This window comes from Trachurus japonicus, chromosome 7 (assembly GCF_045865225.1).
Source record: "Trachurus japonicus isolate A0001 chromosome 7, Traja_1.0".
Classification (NCBI taxonomy): Eukaryota; Metazoa; Chordata; class Actinopteri; order Carangiformes; family Carangidae; genus Trachurus; species Trachurus japonicus.
In genome coordinates this window covers 7,726,620-7,742,243 of record NC_140913.1, presented here as the reverse complement: position 1 = coordinate 7,742,243, position 15,624 = coordinate 7,726,620, and the positions used below count along the sequence as shown (strand labels likewise).

The 15,624-nt window shown below is 42.4% G+C and overlaps 1 protein-coding gene across 7 annotated transcripts in view; it reads left to right on the top strand.

Annotated features, from left to right (window-relative positions):
* atp2b3b (ATPase plasma membrane Ca2+ transporting 3b) overlaps positions 1 to 15,624 on the top strand; it is a 45,138-nt gene that overhangs the window by 17,430 nt on the left and 12,084 nt on the right. For 4 of the 7 annotated variants that reach the window (XM_085781016.1, XM_085781017.1, XM_085781012.1 and 1 more), the window contains exons 7-24: positions 387 to 428; positions 1,156 to 1,320; positions 1,620 to 1,691; positions 1,806 to 1,948; positions 3,162 to 3,294; positions 4,518 to 4,627; positions 4,802 to 4,936; positions 6,056 to 6,162; positions 6,264 to 6,339; positions 7,844 to 8,002; positions 8,120 to 8,299; positions 9,334 to 9,421; positions 9,518 to 9,624; positions 10,688 to 10,879; positions 11,574 to 11,787; positions 11,997 to 12,208; positions 14,933 to 15,040; positions 15,290 to 15,472. In XM_085781016.1, the coding sequence (XP_085637142.1) occupies positions 387 to 428; positions 1,156 to 1,320; positions 1,620 to 1,691; positions 1,806 to 1,948; positions 3,162 to 3,294; positions 4,518 to 4,627; positions 4,802 to 4,936; positions 6,056 to 6,162; positions 6,264 to 6,339; positions 7,844 to 8,002; positions 8,120 to 8,299; positions 9,334 to 9,421; positions 9,518 to 9,624; positions 10,688 to 10,879; positions 11,574 to 11,787; positions 11,997 to 12,208; positions 14,933 to 15,040; positions 15,290 to 15,472 (2,426 nt within the window). Of the gene's footprint in view, positions 1 to 29; positions 87 to 386; positions 429 to 1,155; positions 1,321 to 1,619; positions 1,692 to 1,805; positions 1,949 to 3,161; positions 3,295 to 4,517; positions 4,628 to 4,801; positions 4,937 to 6,055; positions 6,163 to 6,263; positions 6,340 to 7,843; positions 8,003 to 8,119; positions 8,300 to 9,333; positions 9,422 to 9,517; positions 9,625 to 10,687; positions 10,880 to 11,573; positions 11,788 to 11,996; positions 12,209 to 14,932; positions 15,041 to 15,289; positions 15,473 to 15,624 lie in introns of all 7 variants that reach the window. The other 3 variants (XM_085781011.1, XM_085781014.1, XM_085781015.1) reach the window with 1 other exon arrangement.

Sequence of the window (15,624 nt, the reverse complement as noted above, 5' to 3'; positions counted from 1 at the left end):
TTCCTTCCCTCACACACTCCCCCAACCAGAGGACAGTACTCAGTTGCCCATCTCTACAGATGCCAGTTACAGCACAGTCACCAATGGTATGTGAGAACAAAGTTGTCTGCCCCACTCCTTTCCTCAGCCACTGAATGGACCCCAGTAACACAGTGCAGTAAAGTGACAGTGACCCATGACGGTCTCTCAGTCTCTTGACCCAGTGTATGGAGATGTGTGTACCTTTATTACTCTTCCCTTCAGTATTGTTTCTCTGTGTTTTTCTCTGTTTCTGAAGATGTGTCTTTGAGCTGTTGATGGACACGTGAACACTTTTTTTTTCTTGTCTTCTTTATTCCCTTTTCTTCGTTTGTATCTGTGTCTAACATCCTCCCTCTCTCTCTCAGGAAAACAACCTGATGGAGCCGTGGAGAACAATCAGAACAAAGGTAAAAAAAAAAAAAAAAAGAAGCTCAACATGTGTTTGAAGCTTGGTTTGAAGTGAGCCGTCACCATGTTAAAGGGATAGTTCAACATTTTGGCAAATAGGCCCGATGCCATAATCCCTATCGTTTTAGCAGTAGGTTCATTACCTTTAATTGTCGGTGCAAGCTATTTTTAGAACGGCGGAGCAGAGCCGCGAGCTGCTCAGAGCTACGCTACGGAGGCTAATGGGATTTCTTGGTTTCCCTCATCAAATACACAATCCAACAACTCCAAACGCTCCAAAAAGTTGTGACCTACACATCCACCAAGCTGTGAGATAGTAATAGAACGTTGCGAGAGAGTTGTTTTCAGGGTAAATTCATGCGAAACCACTGATGCACAGTTTATCGGCAAGCAGTCTCTGCATTTACCTCGAAAACAACTCAGTTGATGAGGGAAACCAAGAAATCCCATTAGCCTCCGTAGCGTAGCTCTGAGCAGGTCGTGGCTCTGCTCCGCCGTTCTAAAAACAACATGCACCGACAATTACAGGTAATGAACCTACTCCTAAAACTATAGCGATTATGGCAATGGGCCACTTTGCCAAAATGCTTAACTATCCCTTTAAAGTGCAGTGCTGTAGAGCATGTATATGTGTTAAAGGAGTGTGTGTGTGTGTGTGTGTGTGTGTGTGTGTGTGTGTGTGTGTGTGTGTGTGTGTGTGTGTGTGTGTGTGTGTGTGTGTTTCAGCTAAGAAGCAGGATGGGGGTGTTGCCATGGAGATGCAACCCCTGAAGAGTGCGGAGGGAGGAGAGGTGGAGGACAGAGAGAAGAAGAAGACCAACGTTCCAAAGAAAGAGAAGAGCGTGCTGCAGGGCAAACTCACCAAACTGGCCGTTCAGATCGGCAAAGCAGGTAACAGAGATCAGAGTCACACCTGAGCCGAGCAGCTTTCACACCCACGGCAGAACCTGTAGCCGTCAGTCCCTCCGAGCTCGCGTGGCAGTGACGCGCAGCCGAGCTCTTGCCGAATGTAAGAAATGATTATAAGGTGCAACAACTCACACTTAGGATTGTGTTGCATTGCTGCTCAGTAGCAGACAGATGCGTAGAGGGCGACGTTCTCAGGTTCTGCGGTGTAAACTTTCTCATTCAGAAGGTGACGTCAGAGCAGGCTGATCGAGCGACACTGTCGTCTTTGACTCCCTCCACAGGTTTGGTGATGTCGGCCATCACCGTCATCATTCTGGTGCTGTACTTTGTCATCAACACGTTTGTCGTCGAAGGTGAGTGCGTTTTTAGCTTCCCAGTAAACAACACATGCAGCGATGCATGAATCACTCTTTAAAACAGGCTCTGTTGTTTGGCCTTAATATGCAGTGTGTGTGTGTGTGTTGCAGGGCGCACTTGGATGGCAGAGTGCACTCCGGTCTACATCCAGTACTTTGTCAAGTTCTTCATCATCGGAGTCACTGTGCTGGTGGTGGCCGTCCCAGAGGGCTTACCGCTGGCCGTCACCATCTCTCTGGCCTACTCTGTCAAGGTAGACCCTGCAGCCTGATCAACGCTGGGATGAATGATTTGACACATATGAGTTACAGGTTGTATAATCAGTGTAACTATGGGTGTGTAATAATCAAACCCATGGGTGTGTGAGGACAGCATCGAGACGTGAACCTGCTGAAAGTACAGCATGTTTCACTTCAGGGGGTGGAGCATGTTCTACATGTAAACAACGCTTTCTTCTACTCTTTTGCTTTTTATATATGGAAAGCCAAGGGTTAGATAAGAGAATTGACACCAGTCTCATATCTATTGCTGACTTAGCTTTGCATGATGACTAAAGACAGGTAATCAGCCAGCCTTGCTCTGCCCAAAGGTAAAAAGCCAAGGCTGTCAATCAATGTAAATATTTCATCGTGATTAACTGGATGAGGGTCCTTAGTAAATCACGATTAATCACAAATTAACTACATGTTTTTTATTTGTTCAAAATGCGCCACAAAGGAATATTTAAGTGTTTAATAGTGGAGAAATATGCTGTAAATTGTCCAGAAACTCATAGCATATATATATATTTAAAAAGCTTAAATAATAACATGGTGGCAGTATCTAAATGTTTCAGACGGTTTGATTCAAACTGTGGGTTGGTCAAAGGTCAGTCACTGAATGTGTGTTAACTGTACATCAGAAACAAAAGTTGCAATGAATTAGCATAAACATGTTAAGAGGTGATGCAAATAAACAGTAAAATAAATACAGGTATAAAAAATAAAACAGGTGAACAAAAAAATCTACGATCGAGACATAACTCAATAAAAAGAACCTGAGTTTTGCGGTTTTAACTTTTATTTCAATTCATTTAAAAAGTGGAATGTACAAATACAGGACCACACACATCCTCAACAGTGGTTTATTCATGACATTAATTACTTACATTTTTTTTCCACATATGCACTTGTATCATGTGAGCCTACATTAATCACTATGCTTTACCCACACAAGGTCAACGTCAGTCAGTAACATCCACGGCATTCACTCCTTCAAGAATATCTTATATCTTATTTACCATGAATTTTCATTTAAGTGAAGAGGTATTGAATTTTTCCTTCCTCTCTCCTTCCTTTCATCAATCCATTTCTCTCTGCCTCTCTGTCCTTCCACCCACTCCTCTATCTGTCATCATTCACTCTTACCCCACCCTTCTTTCCACCCCTCGCACATCCCTCTGCTCTCCATCACCGTGTCCCATGTAGAAAATGATGAAGGACAACAACCTTGTGCGCCATCTGGATGCCTGCGAGACCATGGGCAACGCCACAGCCATCTGCTCCGACAAGACCGGCACCCTCACCACCAACCGCATGACCGTTGTGCAGACTTACCTAGGTGAGTGAGAAGCCCAAAAAAGTCTTTATTGATCCTCCTTAAGCGTCATAAGATGATGACATTTAATCACCTGAGGTAGTTGTGCCAAGTAGGTGCAACAGACATGTTAGAAATCTGGAACACTTTAAAGGGATAGTTCAACATTTTGGCAAATTTGCCCATTGCCATAATCCCTATAGGTTTAGGAGTAGGTTCGTTACCTTTAATTGTCGGTGCAAGCTATTTTTAGAACGGCAGAGCAGAGCCGTTTGCCAAAATGTTGAACTATCCCTTTAAGCAAAGAAGAATAGACATATTGTTTTACTAAATCCACATGTTCCATAGTGTTCATAGTCACTTTACATTACCAATATATAAATGCATATTATAAAGTTAAACTAGATAAGTTGCAAGAGCGGGAATTGGCATGAAAATGTTTAATTAAGATTTTATTCAGTTTTATATGCATATTGGTAGAGCTGCATAATTAATTGCAGTGTCATCATAATTGCTATATGGCCAAGTGCAATATTCAAATGGCAGGGGATGCAATTTGTGCAGTGTCAGCACCAAAAGTGTTGTGATGCTACAGTACAGAGACGCCGTGGCGGGCAAATCATATTGTCATGATGCAACGGAACATGTTTGCTTGGTACAAGACCTTACAAAAGTCACATCAGCGATTTTCATATTTCTTAAGAGACAAATCAAAGCAAACATGTCCATCCACACTGAAATCACTATTGCATACTGCAGTCACAATATCTGCCCATGTAATTGAAGTGTGATGTTTTATTTATTTATTTATTTACATATTATACAGCCCAGTGTAGCAGGAAATCATAATATGCTGCATCATCTCAAGACACTTTAGGTCAAGCTTTATTTTACTATAGAGAGAAACCCAGCAGGACCCACAGGAAGCCAACACTCAGCAGCAGTGGGGAGGAAAAACTTAGGGGCTTAGGGGTTGGCGGCCATCTGCTTCGACCTGTTGGTCACAATGACTGGGAGACACACAAAAAAAGTGACCACTGGATTAGATTAACTAGCGCACGTACACGGTTGTCATGTTTACCTGATTGATTTAGTCTGTAACATCTCTCTGTCGGCCTGGGTACTTACTGTTCTATCACACTCTCTCAGATATCATATATATGATGGAGGCAGCTGGAGATAACACGTAGGTTGAGAGTGCAGAGATTATTATTGAAATGTGTTAAAGTTAGATTGTTGTTGCCCAGGTGACGTGCACCACCGAGTGGTCCCGGACCCTGGACAGATCAACTCCCGAACACTGGACCTGTTAGTCAACGCTATCGCCATCAACAGCGCCTACACCTCCAAGATCTTAGTGAGTCATGCACGGACAGAGATCGTGTTGTTTTGCAGAGAGTCCCTCTCTGACCTTGTGGATTATCGTTTTTTCTGTTTGTTTGTTTCCTCTCTCATCACTCTGTCGTGTACTTTTCTGTTTTCCTCCCTCGAATCTACCACCTCAACTCGCTTCGATCGAATCGTCCATCAGCCACCTGATGTGGAGGGGGGTCTGGCCAAGCAGGTGGGCAACAAGACAGAGTGTGGCCTGCTGGGATTTGTATTAGATCTACAGCAGGACTACACCCCTGTCAGAGAGCAGATCCCAGAGGAGAGACTGTACAAGGTAAGGGACCATGCACCACATCCACCCTCACAATTATAATGTATTAATAGTTACCTGCTGCAGCCTGAACAGAGGACTTTGTCACAGTTTATCTCTTACAGTTAGTTTAAATACATATTCATCCATACATGTTGAACATGTGCTGTGGTTGCACTAGATTCTCAGCCTCAGTTCAGGACCCTGTGTGTAGGAGTGTTGGAGTAAACAAAAGGCATTAGTAAAATTGTGTAGTATAACTCTATATATTTTGGCAGGATGCTTTACTATACAGGAATCAGATATCGCAGATTAAAGCTCACATGGTAGCTTGGCACACTCGCAGTCCCCTGAAGTAGGTCACAATACACAGATGCAGTTTGTTGCACTTCTGATGATGTAGCAGGTCTCAATCTGCATCGTGCCGTACAGTAGACAAGGATCACAGGCGCTGGGATTTCTCTCAGCAATTTACTGCAAGACGTCACAGACAGCACCAACACCACCTTCCTGCAGTAGTAAAGAGACAAAGAATAGACAGGGTGTTTCTTTCTGTGCACTCATGTTATGTACAAACTAATGTCACAACAAAGTGTTCAGTCTTAAAAATCCAGCCTTTCATTAAAATAGTTGTAGAAAAGTTGTTAAGTCAAATGTCTGTTGTAAACACAATCTTTTTTGTTGTTGCTGGGCTGTCAATGAATTATGATATTTAATTGCAATGAATCAGAAATTTTTCTCAAGTGTTTAATTCAAAACATGCTTGCTACATTTAAATGTAACTTTATTATACCTCAACCGAAATCATGACAAATATTGTCCAGAAACCCTCAAAGGCCTCACTGCATTTGGCATCAAACAACATGCTCAAATTATAACATGATGGCGCCACCTGAGTGGTAACTGAACTACCAGCAGAGATGGTTTACAACTGATTCAAACTATGGGTCGGGCCAAAGGCCAAAACAACAGAAGATGTTTTATTCATGCATCAAAAAACAATTGTTAAACAGCTGTAGTTTTTAGCAATGTCCAAGAATGGGTTCCAATGTTATTTCATGTTCTTTAACATAAACTGCAACCACTTATTAAATGATGAGGGTGTAAATGATTACAACTGATTTCCTCTCTCTCTCTCTCTAGGTGTATACATTCAACTCGGTGCGTAAATCCATGAGTACGGTGATCAAGCTGCCTGACGGTTCCTTCCGCCTCTACAGCAAAGGAGCTTCTGAAATTATGCTGAAGAAGTGAGTGATGGGTGAAGATGAGGGAGGTGGAAAGTGGAATAATTGTATCTAATGATTAATGATGGATGAATAGAGCAAACTTTATATTTACCTGTCTCCAGGTGTTCCTACCTCCTGGATGCCAATGGAGAGGCGCGCTCTTTCCGACCACGAGACAGAGATGAGATGGTCAAACAGGTGAGACCTGATGATCCAAAACTTCAAAGTGCAAATTACTAGCGTCTATAGTTTATGAAATATGTTAGTTTTGTTTGAAATGAAGGGGAAAAGAAGAAAGAAATTTAAAAAAAAAAAAAAAAGTAAATTATAAGGAAATAAGTCATGGAGATATGAGAGTAGTGTCAATCTTCTCATTACTGTTTACAGAAAACAGATGCCTTTCACAAAATAGCAAATAATGTTTTTGAAAATGTTGTCTTGACAGCATTGTTGTAACGGCTGCTCACTCGGTTCAGCCCGTGTGTTGCTTTCTCTCTACCGTTTTTCTTATCTAGGTGCAGGTGCCACCGTTTGTGCCTCGTGTGTCATGTAGCTAATAATTGTTCACGGAGACTTTTGCAGTCACGATAACGATCAGATCTGACAGAAACCATCCTGCGCCTCAAAAGCTAATACAAAACAAACTTTGAAGAGCCGTCAGGTGATTTGAATGCTCTCAGGATGGAGCGGAAATGAAGTTATTACATCCTGAGACTGTTCTGATCAAAACAAATGTCTGATAAGCAAGCACAGCTGAAACCACATCAGACAGAGTATATGGTCCAAATCTGGTAGATAGAAAACCTCTTCACTATATCAGTCCATGTGTATGTAAGATATTTAGCAGCCAAACACATGTATCTGCTCCACATACAGCGGATGAGCCCGTGCAGGCTGAGCGAGCATTGTTTCGCTGACTGACAGGCTGACTGACCTAAATCTGGCTCATGATGAACGCAGCTAGCGCCGTGAGAAAAATAACTCTCCTCCTTACACAACTTTATTTCCAGCTCAGTTGCTCGGTTTGCAAAGTGGCAGCTTTATGTCTCCTCTTCTTCGCGTCACGTTGTCTTCCCTCTGCTCTGCTGTCTGCGGTCGGCTGGGGGTCTTTCCCCCACAGCCCTGTCACAGAGTATTCTCACAAAAGGTCGTCAGACATGAACTCACAAACTGTGGGCAGGCAATTTAATCCAGTGTTTGCATCAGATCAGATGTTGTGAGAGATGTATGAAGTAGGGATGCACCAAATATTCGCTAACCGAATATATTTCAATTTCAAGGTCGCCTGAAATGTCTAGTAGCCCACTGTTTTAAAAGACATTTGGGTTTTTTTGGAATGTACTTGCATAGATCTTTCAGCACTCACAATGGGCTGATATAGGCCTAAATGAAAACTTGTTAACTTGCTTTTTTGATGAGCAACGGCAACTGGAATATTCAAAAACTGTCAGAATAGTCAATAAACATTTACTTTCCTTGAAAATTAAGTTTAAAAAAATATTTTATTTAAAAACTTTATAACCACTTTCGGTATTCGGTATTATTCGGTTATTCGGCCAAGCGTTTTGATTTTATTCGGTATTCGGCTTCGGCCAAAAAATGCCATTCGGTGCACCCCTAGTATGAAGTGTCATGGTAAAGTTGGTGATATATTGCGGAGCTGTTTTTTCTGATCAGAGCTGTAATGATTACTGATGAATAGGTCATTGAACCAATGGCGTGTGAGGGGTTGAGGACCATCTGCATTGCATATCGGGACCTGCCGTCTAATCCCGAGCCAGACTGGGAAAACGAGGCAGAGATAGTGACGGAGTTGACCTGCATCACCATTGTTGGGATAGAAGACCCAGTGCGGCCTGAGGTAAGACACCGCAGAGTTTCATCTGCCGTTGTGAGCGTGTGTTGGATGTTAATCTGTATTTTAAAGAGCGGCTCAGACTGTGTTTTTGAACACGTTTCTTCTTTCTATCTCTCTAAGGTGCCTGACGCCATCCGTAAGTGTCAGCGCGCAGGCATCACGGTGCGAATGGTGACTGGAGACAACATCAACACAGCCAGGGCCATCGCGGCTAAATGTGGCATCATCCACCCCGGGGATGACTTCATTTGTCTAGAGGGCAAAGACTTCAACCGACGAATCAGGAACGAGAAAGGAGAGGTGAGCTGGGGTCGCAAGTTGGCGTGATGCAGGGGAAAATGTCATACGTTTTCTGAAAATGAACTCAAAAGGCAACACACATCTTTTTGTTTTTAAAGATAGAACAACATTTTTTTATGAGCCAAAATGAAGACGCTTGTTTGTTTTATAACGACCTGATACGATTAAAACCCTAATCATTTATAGTTTTTTTTAAAGCTCAATCTGAAAAACATCAACAACTAATTGCTACTCAATAATTAATTCTGTCAAATCAATGTAGTGGTGTAATAAGTACAAAAAACATCCATCTATATTGTTTTTCATGTGGAAATAACTAGATAGAGACCCTCTTTCACAACATTAAACATGAGGAACGGAATGCAGTACTCAGGTCTCAGTACTATAGTAATACAATAAATAAACAATAAGTAATAACTAACACACTAAAATAGAAAAAGTCTATAAAAGTAAAAGTTGATAAAAAAAAATTGGTTTATCAGAAAGTGCTAGATGTAGGTTCAAAAATACATTACTAGACATTGTACATTACAAGAAATGGGCCCACCACCCTTAAGTGTTTTGATAAGTAAGTAAAAAAAAAAAAGAATAATAACTATTTGGCCATAGTCCTCCAGGGATGAAGGTCTTTGAGTAAACTGCTGCTCAGACGTCTGTTCTGCAGTGAGTTATGTCTGACATTCAGTATGATGTGTCTTTGTCCTCTGCAGTCAGTGCGCTCTGCTTTCATCTCACCCCATTTAACTGTATAATTTGAATTTAGCAGCATGTTTAATAGGATGGATTAGCTGCTGATTAGCGCTGTGGTTCTGCAGCACGAATTAAAATTTAAATTTAAATGCTGTGTGTAAATTGTCATTGTGTGAGAGTGCACTGTGGTCAAGTTGATATAAAGGCTCGTTTCACAGCGCTGCCAAATCTGCCTAGCACTTTGGATCAACACAACATCTATAGTGACAGGAGGGAGTTGTCAATCTGTTGTTTAGTCATCATCACACACTCTTTCCTCCGTTTTCCCTCCTTCTGATGGACAGATTGAGCAGGAACGCATCGACAAAATCTGGCCCAAACTCCGTGTATTGGCTCGATCTTCACCAACGGACAAGCACACACTGGTTAAAGGTGAGTTTTAGGTTCATTACTCACACACACACACACACACACAGATATCCATTCATACACAACAAGAGCTGATTTTTCGTTCCTGTTTGTGTGCAGGCATCATTGACAGCACCGTCATAGAGCAGAGGCAGGTTGTCGCAGTAACAGGAGATGGAACTAATGATGGACCAGCTTTGAAGAAGGCTGATGTCGGCTTTGCCATGGTAACCTGAAATATTATTCTTCAGCTCATTCATGTGCTGTAGTAATAGACGTATATAGATCCAATTGTAGGAACAAGAGCTCCTTTACATACAATGTGGACCAACACAATGTATTAATGATTTAATATTACATTTTCTTAGTGTTTCATTTGAAGTTTCCATAACCTCCAATCAGAAAAGAGGTGGCTCTGATCCTTCTGATTGGCTGACTGTTTTCTAAAGGATCAAATAAAAAATTAATTTAGCGTATTTCAACACTTGAGTCGGGTTTACCTTGCTGCAAGGTTAGGAGGTGGGCAGGGCTTGGGGTGGGGCTGAAATTGGTGATTGCTTTGTTGTGACATCACAAAGTTACAGAGCTCCTAATGGCTTATTTTAGGGCTCAGTGTCTGAATAGAGTCTGTGTGCATTTCTCTGTGGACTGAGGCTTTGATACTTTCACAGTATTAATATAGAACCTAGAGCTGATTTATAATCAAAAAAGCCATGGAAATCTCTTAATTCAATATGGACATGGAATAATGTCACTCTGATTATAAATGTACAATTTATAGAGCTATTTTATGTGTTTTATGTTTTATGTCTCGGGTGTCAGACATTGCTGTAGTCCATAAAAAATACTTTTAAGAATGTCATTTATTTGATTGTCAATAGAGAAAATTCTACCAAATAATTAAAGTGCAACAATTTTCTCAAAAGTTAAGGTAGATTTTAGGTACAAATTATTAGTGAATGCCTGATGGTCCCACAGCAATAATATAGAAAACAGACACTTAATACAATGTGGGATATTTAAAATAATCAATATATTTGTGGAAGAATGCATATCTCAAAAGTATGAGTATATGTATGAGTATATCGTATTTGATTAACAGAAGCACTATTATATACCATGCATTTGATATTTGGCCACAGCTCTTACTCATGCCAAGTGTTAGCACTTGGGGGCAGGACAACAAGATATTGAGACGGCATCTCTCCAAAATAATTTGAACGCTTGAATGCTCGCATCATGTCACGAGTCCTCTGTCTCCTCCTCACTCTGTCTTAATCTCTGTCTCAGGGTATTGCGGGGACAGACGTGGCTAAAGAGGCGTCGGACATCATCCTGACGGATGACAACTTCAGCAGCATCGTCAAGGCGGTGATGTGGGGACGAAATGTCTACGATAGCATTTCCAAGTTCCTGCAGTTCCAGCTCACGGTCAATGTAGTAGCTGTCATAGTGGCATTCACTGGGGCCTGCATCACTCAGGTAGACAGATCTATTAATAAACATGCATGCTGACACACACACAGGCACACACACCATACACACTCAGCCTGTATCTGTTAAAGCAAGCACTAAAATGCTAGTTATTCAACACATTCATTTACATCCATCTATGCAAGAATAACCAAAACTAGTGCTTCTACTATTTACATTAACCTGCTTTGTGTCCCCATGAGGAAGACATGTCCTCATAACCTCATCCTGGATATCTTTAGGTCCCCACAACGCCAGTAAAACCTGTACGACACACACACAGCCTCCAACTTTTACACAGTGTTATTAACTGCAAACCCTTTTATCCCACCTCTGCTACTTGACATCTGTTTTCAGTGTCATTAACTAAGCCAATAATCCACACAAAAAGAACAAGAGAAAACCCAACGCACGCACACACACATCACCACAAGAGACCTGATCCCTTTTAACAGATCATGAACTTGTGGAACAGAAAGAAGCAACACAAATTAAACAAAACTTTTGTCCTGTTGCTTATATAACCTGGTCGATGAATGTATTAACAGACTCTAATGATTCATTTTGACACAAAAGTTGCTCTTAATGTGAGTAGGCGGGGGCGCAGGCCTGTCTCATCACTGGGGTCGGGGTTCAGGGAGGTCAGACTCATGTCAGCGTACTGGTTCATGACCCAGGCCTCTGGCTGCAAATCTCTCCACAGGACTCTCCTCTGAAGGCGGTGCAGATGCTGTGGGTGAATCTGATCATGGACACTTTCGCTTCTCTGGCCCTGGCCACCGAACCCCCCACCGAGGACCTGTTGCTACGGAAACCCTACGGCCGGAACAACCCGCTCATCTCACTGACCATGATGAAGAACATCCTGGGTCATGGAGTGTACCAGCTGGTCATCATCTTCACCTTGCTGTTCATCGGTGAGCACACACACACACACAGACGATTGATCGGGGTATTATGTCGTTCAGGTTTTATTCTCAGCCTGTTTTTATAGACAAGATAACACGGTGCCTGGGTGGACACACACAAACACACTGCTGCTGTGTTAAAAAGTTGATTTGCCTGGCAGCAGATCAACCACACTCCCTAATGAACACATCTCTCACCTCCTGTCCTTTCCCTCCAGGTGAGCGCATATTTAACATCGACAGTGGCCGCAACGCCCCGCTCCACTCGCCCCCCTCTGAGCACTACACCATCATCTTCAACACCTTCGTCCTCATGCAGCTGTTCAACGAGATCAACGCCCGCAAGATCCACGGAGAGAGGAACGTCTTTGACGGCATATTTGCCAACCCAATCTTCTGTTCCATCGTTCTGGGAACGTTTGCTGTGCAGGTGCGGTTATGGCCTTTAATGGTTTTCTCTACTTAACATTGTCAGTTGTTGGTGTTGTCCAGTGTTTAAGATCAGTTTGAGGTATTTTGTATTTATTCTATAGTAATGGTGGGAATACAGTCAGGAATGTGGGGAAGGTGAGAGAAAAAACCAAGGTTTTATTCATAAAACCCTTATTATACAGAGGAGGAGCCTCTCTTTTGATTGACTGACTATATGACACTTAATATAATAGCCTATTGCAGATTTCATCCAATCAAATCCTTGCAAGGTTGGATTGGTCAAGGAGGGTGGGGTTTGGAGGGTGGGGGGGGGTGGTGGCTGAGAGTAGTGACAATTAAAGTGACTACGAGGACTTTCGGAAAGCGGAAGTGTTTTCACACTACATTTCCCATGAGCCTCCATGCGCACAGTCAAATTCCTGGACCGGTGCAAGACTGACGAAAGGAAAACATTTGCCAAGAGTGTTTTCATTAATCAAGAACGAAGGTCAGAGGTTCGAAAACGATCAAATACCGTCGTAGTTCCGACCACAAACGATGCCAACTAGCGAACCGACGGCATAATTCCCAGCAGCGTCCGGGAAACCGAAACTAGGAAATGCTGGGTGAGTCGACCACTAAATAATAATATCAAAATAAGTATAAAGACAAAATGATATATTTATCGAAAACGGACCCATTAACATGTGTGGGTAATGTAGATTCATCCACATTAATATGAGACTCTTTTATAGCCAAAAGCAAACTCCTTGGGGTCTCTTTGTTATGGAAATCCTCATGGCTCATTTTAAGGCCCAATTTCTGAATACAGGCTGTGTGCATTTCTCTGTGGACTGAGGGTTTACATAGACCAACATAGACCTGGTTTATAATCATAAAAGACATGGAAAGCTCACTTTATACAGTATGGAACTTTAATAACAGTTGTGGACATGGACTAATTTAAATCTGATCACTTGGGAAGTCCAGACTGAAGAACGCTTGTTTGTGTCACCACTGAATGGAAGTAGTTTATTTCTTCCATTTAGAGAGTTATTTTATATGTAGGATGTATTACATCTCTTTATCGCTGGAGTCAATGAAAAAGACTGTCAATTAAAATGATCTTTTATTAGATTTTCAATAGAGATGGTGCACTTTGCAAGGGTTTGATTGTAATTTGAATTAGATTTAGAAAGTACAAATGTAGTAGTGAATGCTCTGTGGCCTTCAGTGACAGGAGGAGACTGATCGTGACCAGGTGGTTGTGAATGGCTGGGGACTGGAATATATAAGTGCTACAAACTTGAACATTTCTACAGATGGCTGCTGTCTCATTCACGTCTCACTCTGTATATGTAAAGACAGACAGACTGTCTTTTACACTTAAACCTCGATTCTGCCCAGTGATACAAGTCCAAACTTCACCAACCCAAACAGGGCTGTTTGTTAAACTGACTTACAGTGAATCCACTTCACTGAGCAGGGAACTCTGGGTACACAGACAAGCAAACAATGACAGAGTGAGAGGTGAAGAGAGACGAAGAAGAAAGAAGAAGGATATTTTCCAAAGCTCTTCAGTGCTTGGTGGCACTCTGGGGAAGAACAAGAGAAGAAAGATAGCTGGAGGGGTACGGCAGTGAGAGAGACAAAGAAATGGTTCAGAGGAGTTTGGAGGAGAAGAGATGAGAGAGGGCTGAACAGTGGAGGCAGCTTGAGAGAGGGAGAGATAAAAAGAAAGATGGACTGTGTGCAGACAGATAATGTTAATGTGTATGTGTACAGTAGTCCCGACTGAGATTAATGATGATGAAGATGATAAATCACCTCCACTGGTGCAGGACGGTAGACCTACAGGGACGTGTCAGCGGAGCCCTGCTTTAAAGACACTGACTCCAAACCATTACTAATGCAGACTAGTTCTTAATGTTTCTTTTACACAGTGGCAGAAGGAGTGGTACAATTGTTATGACTGTTACGACTGAGGTCATGTTTCCCAGAATGAATTTGTTTCAAGGATTTCCAGTAATACAGTTTTTTTATTTATTTTTTTTTACAGTATTTCCTGGTAAATAGATGAAATCATCATCAGTGTTGCTGATGTTGTTGTGAGGGGATCTTGAGCTGTGGCTCACTGTCCAAACTAAAAAAACGTTTTTTAAATGCCTCATTAAATTTAAAATGTTTCTTCCTGAGATCCTTATCTTATTTGATATGACAGTTGTTGACAACGTTTTCCTTTACACAATTTGCAGCTGCAAAAAGCGTATCGCAATGTCACTGCAATATTTATCACAAAATGTTTAAAGTTGCAATGGTATCATGAATTAAGTATCATGAAAGTATTGTATGTTGAGGTCCCTGCTGATTCCCAGCCCTACACCACCTCACATAGTATTAGGTTCTCTTCGAGTGTTCCTAATTACACCCTCTACATACGCGTCAAATTGTGAAAAAGGAGAGTTAGGATCTAAGTATCCCACTAATGGTTAGTACACACCATGTATAATTGATTGCAGTAGTAATACAAAAAATGTTGGAGTGTGTTTGGGCACATTACAGGACGGGAAAACAGTGACAATGTCACAGAGTGTTTTCCTCCTCCTCCAGTCGTGACATACCAGAGGACATGTTGACTGTGGTTGGTGCAGCAGCGATAGATGGTGCAGTGCTGGTTCCTCCCCTGACGCTTGTGTTTGCGTGTCTGACAGTAATGATATCCCTCCTTGTGTCTCTGCCGCAGATCGTGATCGTGCAGTTTGGAGGGAAGCCCTTCAGCTGTGCCCCTCTCAACGTGGAGCAGTGGCTCTGGTGTCTTTTCGTGGGAGTTGGAGAGCTGCTCTGGGGGCAGGTAAGCAGCTCTTCAGCCTGCTGAGTCAAACCACACTGAGCAAGTGTAGGCTGGCAGGCCTGGTTTACTTAGTTTCCCCTGAGGTGAGGCTAAGGAAACATTTTCATATTGACACTTATGCTCTGTTCTGTTCCCTGCTGAATGCCGAAGTTGAAATAATCAGATTTTATCTGCATGAATCATGCTTGGAAAAACTCACAGCTGCTCAGTGTCACACACACCATATAAAGTGACAAACATGGCTTCCAGGTGATCGCCACAGTGCCGACGGAGCGGCTTCCATGCCTGAAGGAGGCCGGGCTGGGCCTGGAGCCCGGGGAGGAGGAAGGGGAAGAGATGGCCGAGGACGAGGAGGAGATCGACTGTGCCGAGAGAGAGCTGCGCCGCGGACAGATCCTCTGGTTCAGAGGCCTCAACCGCATCCAGACCCAGGTACCGTTTGACTGGGCCATCAAAACAACCCATAACCAAAAGCCTTTCACAGGAACACACAGACTCACACAGATATCAAGACACAACATCTTAACCACAAACTCCACATGGTCATGACACATGAGCAGTTTGTTTAAGCTGAATTACAAATA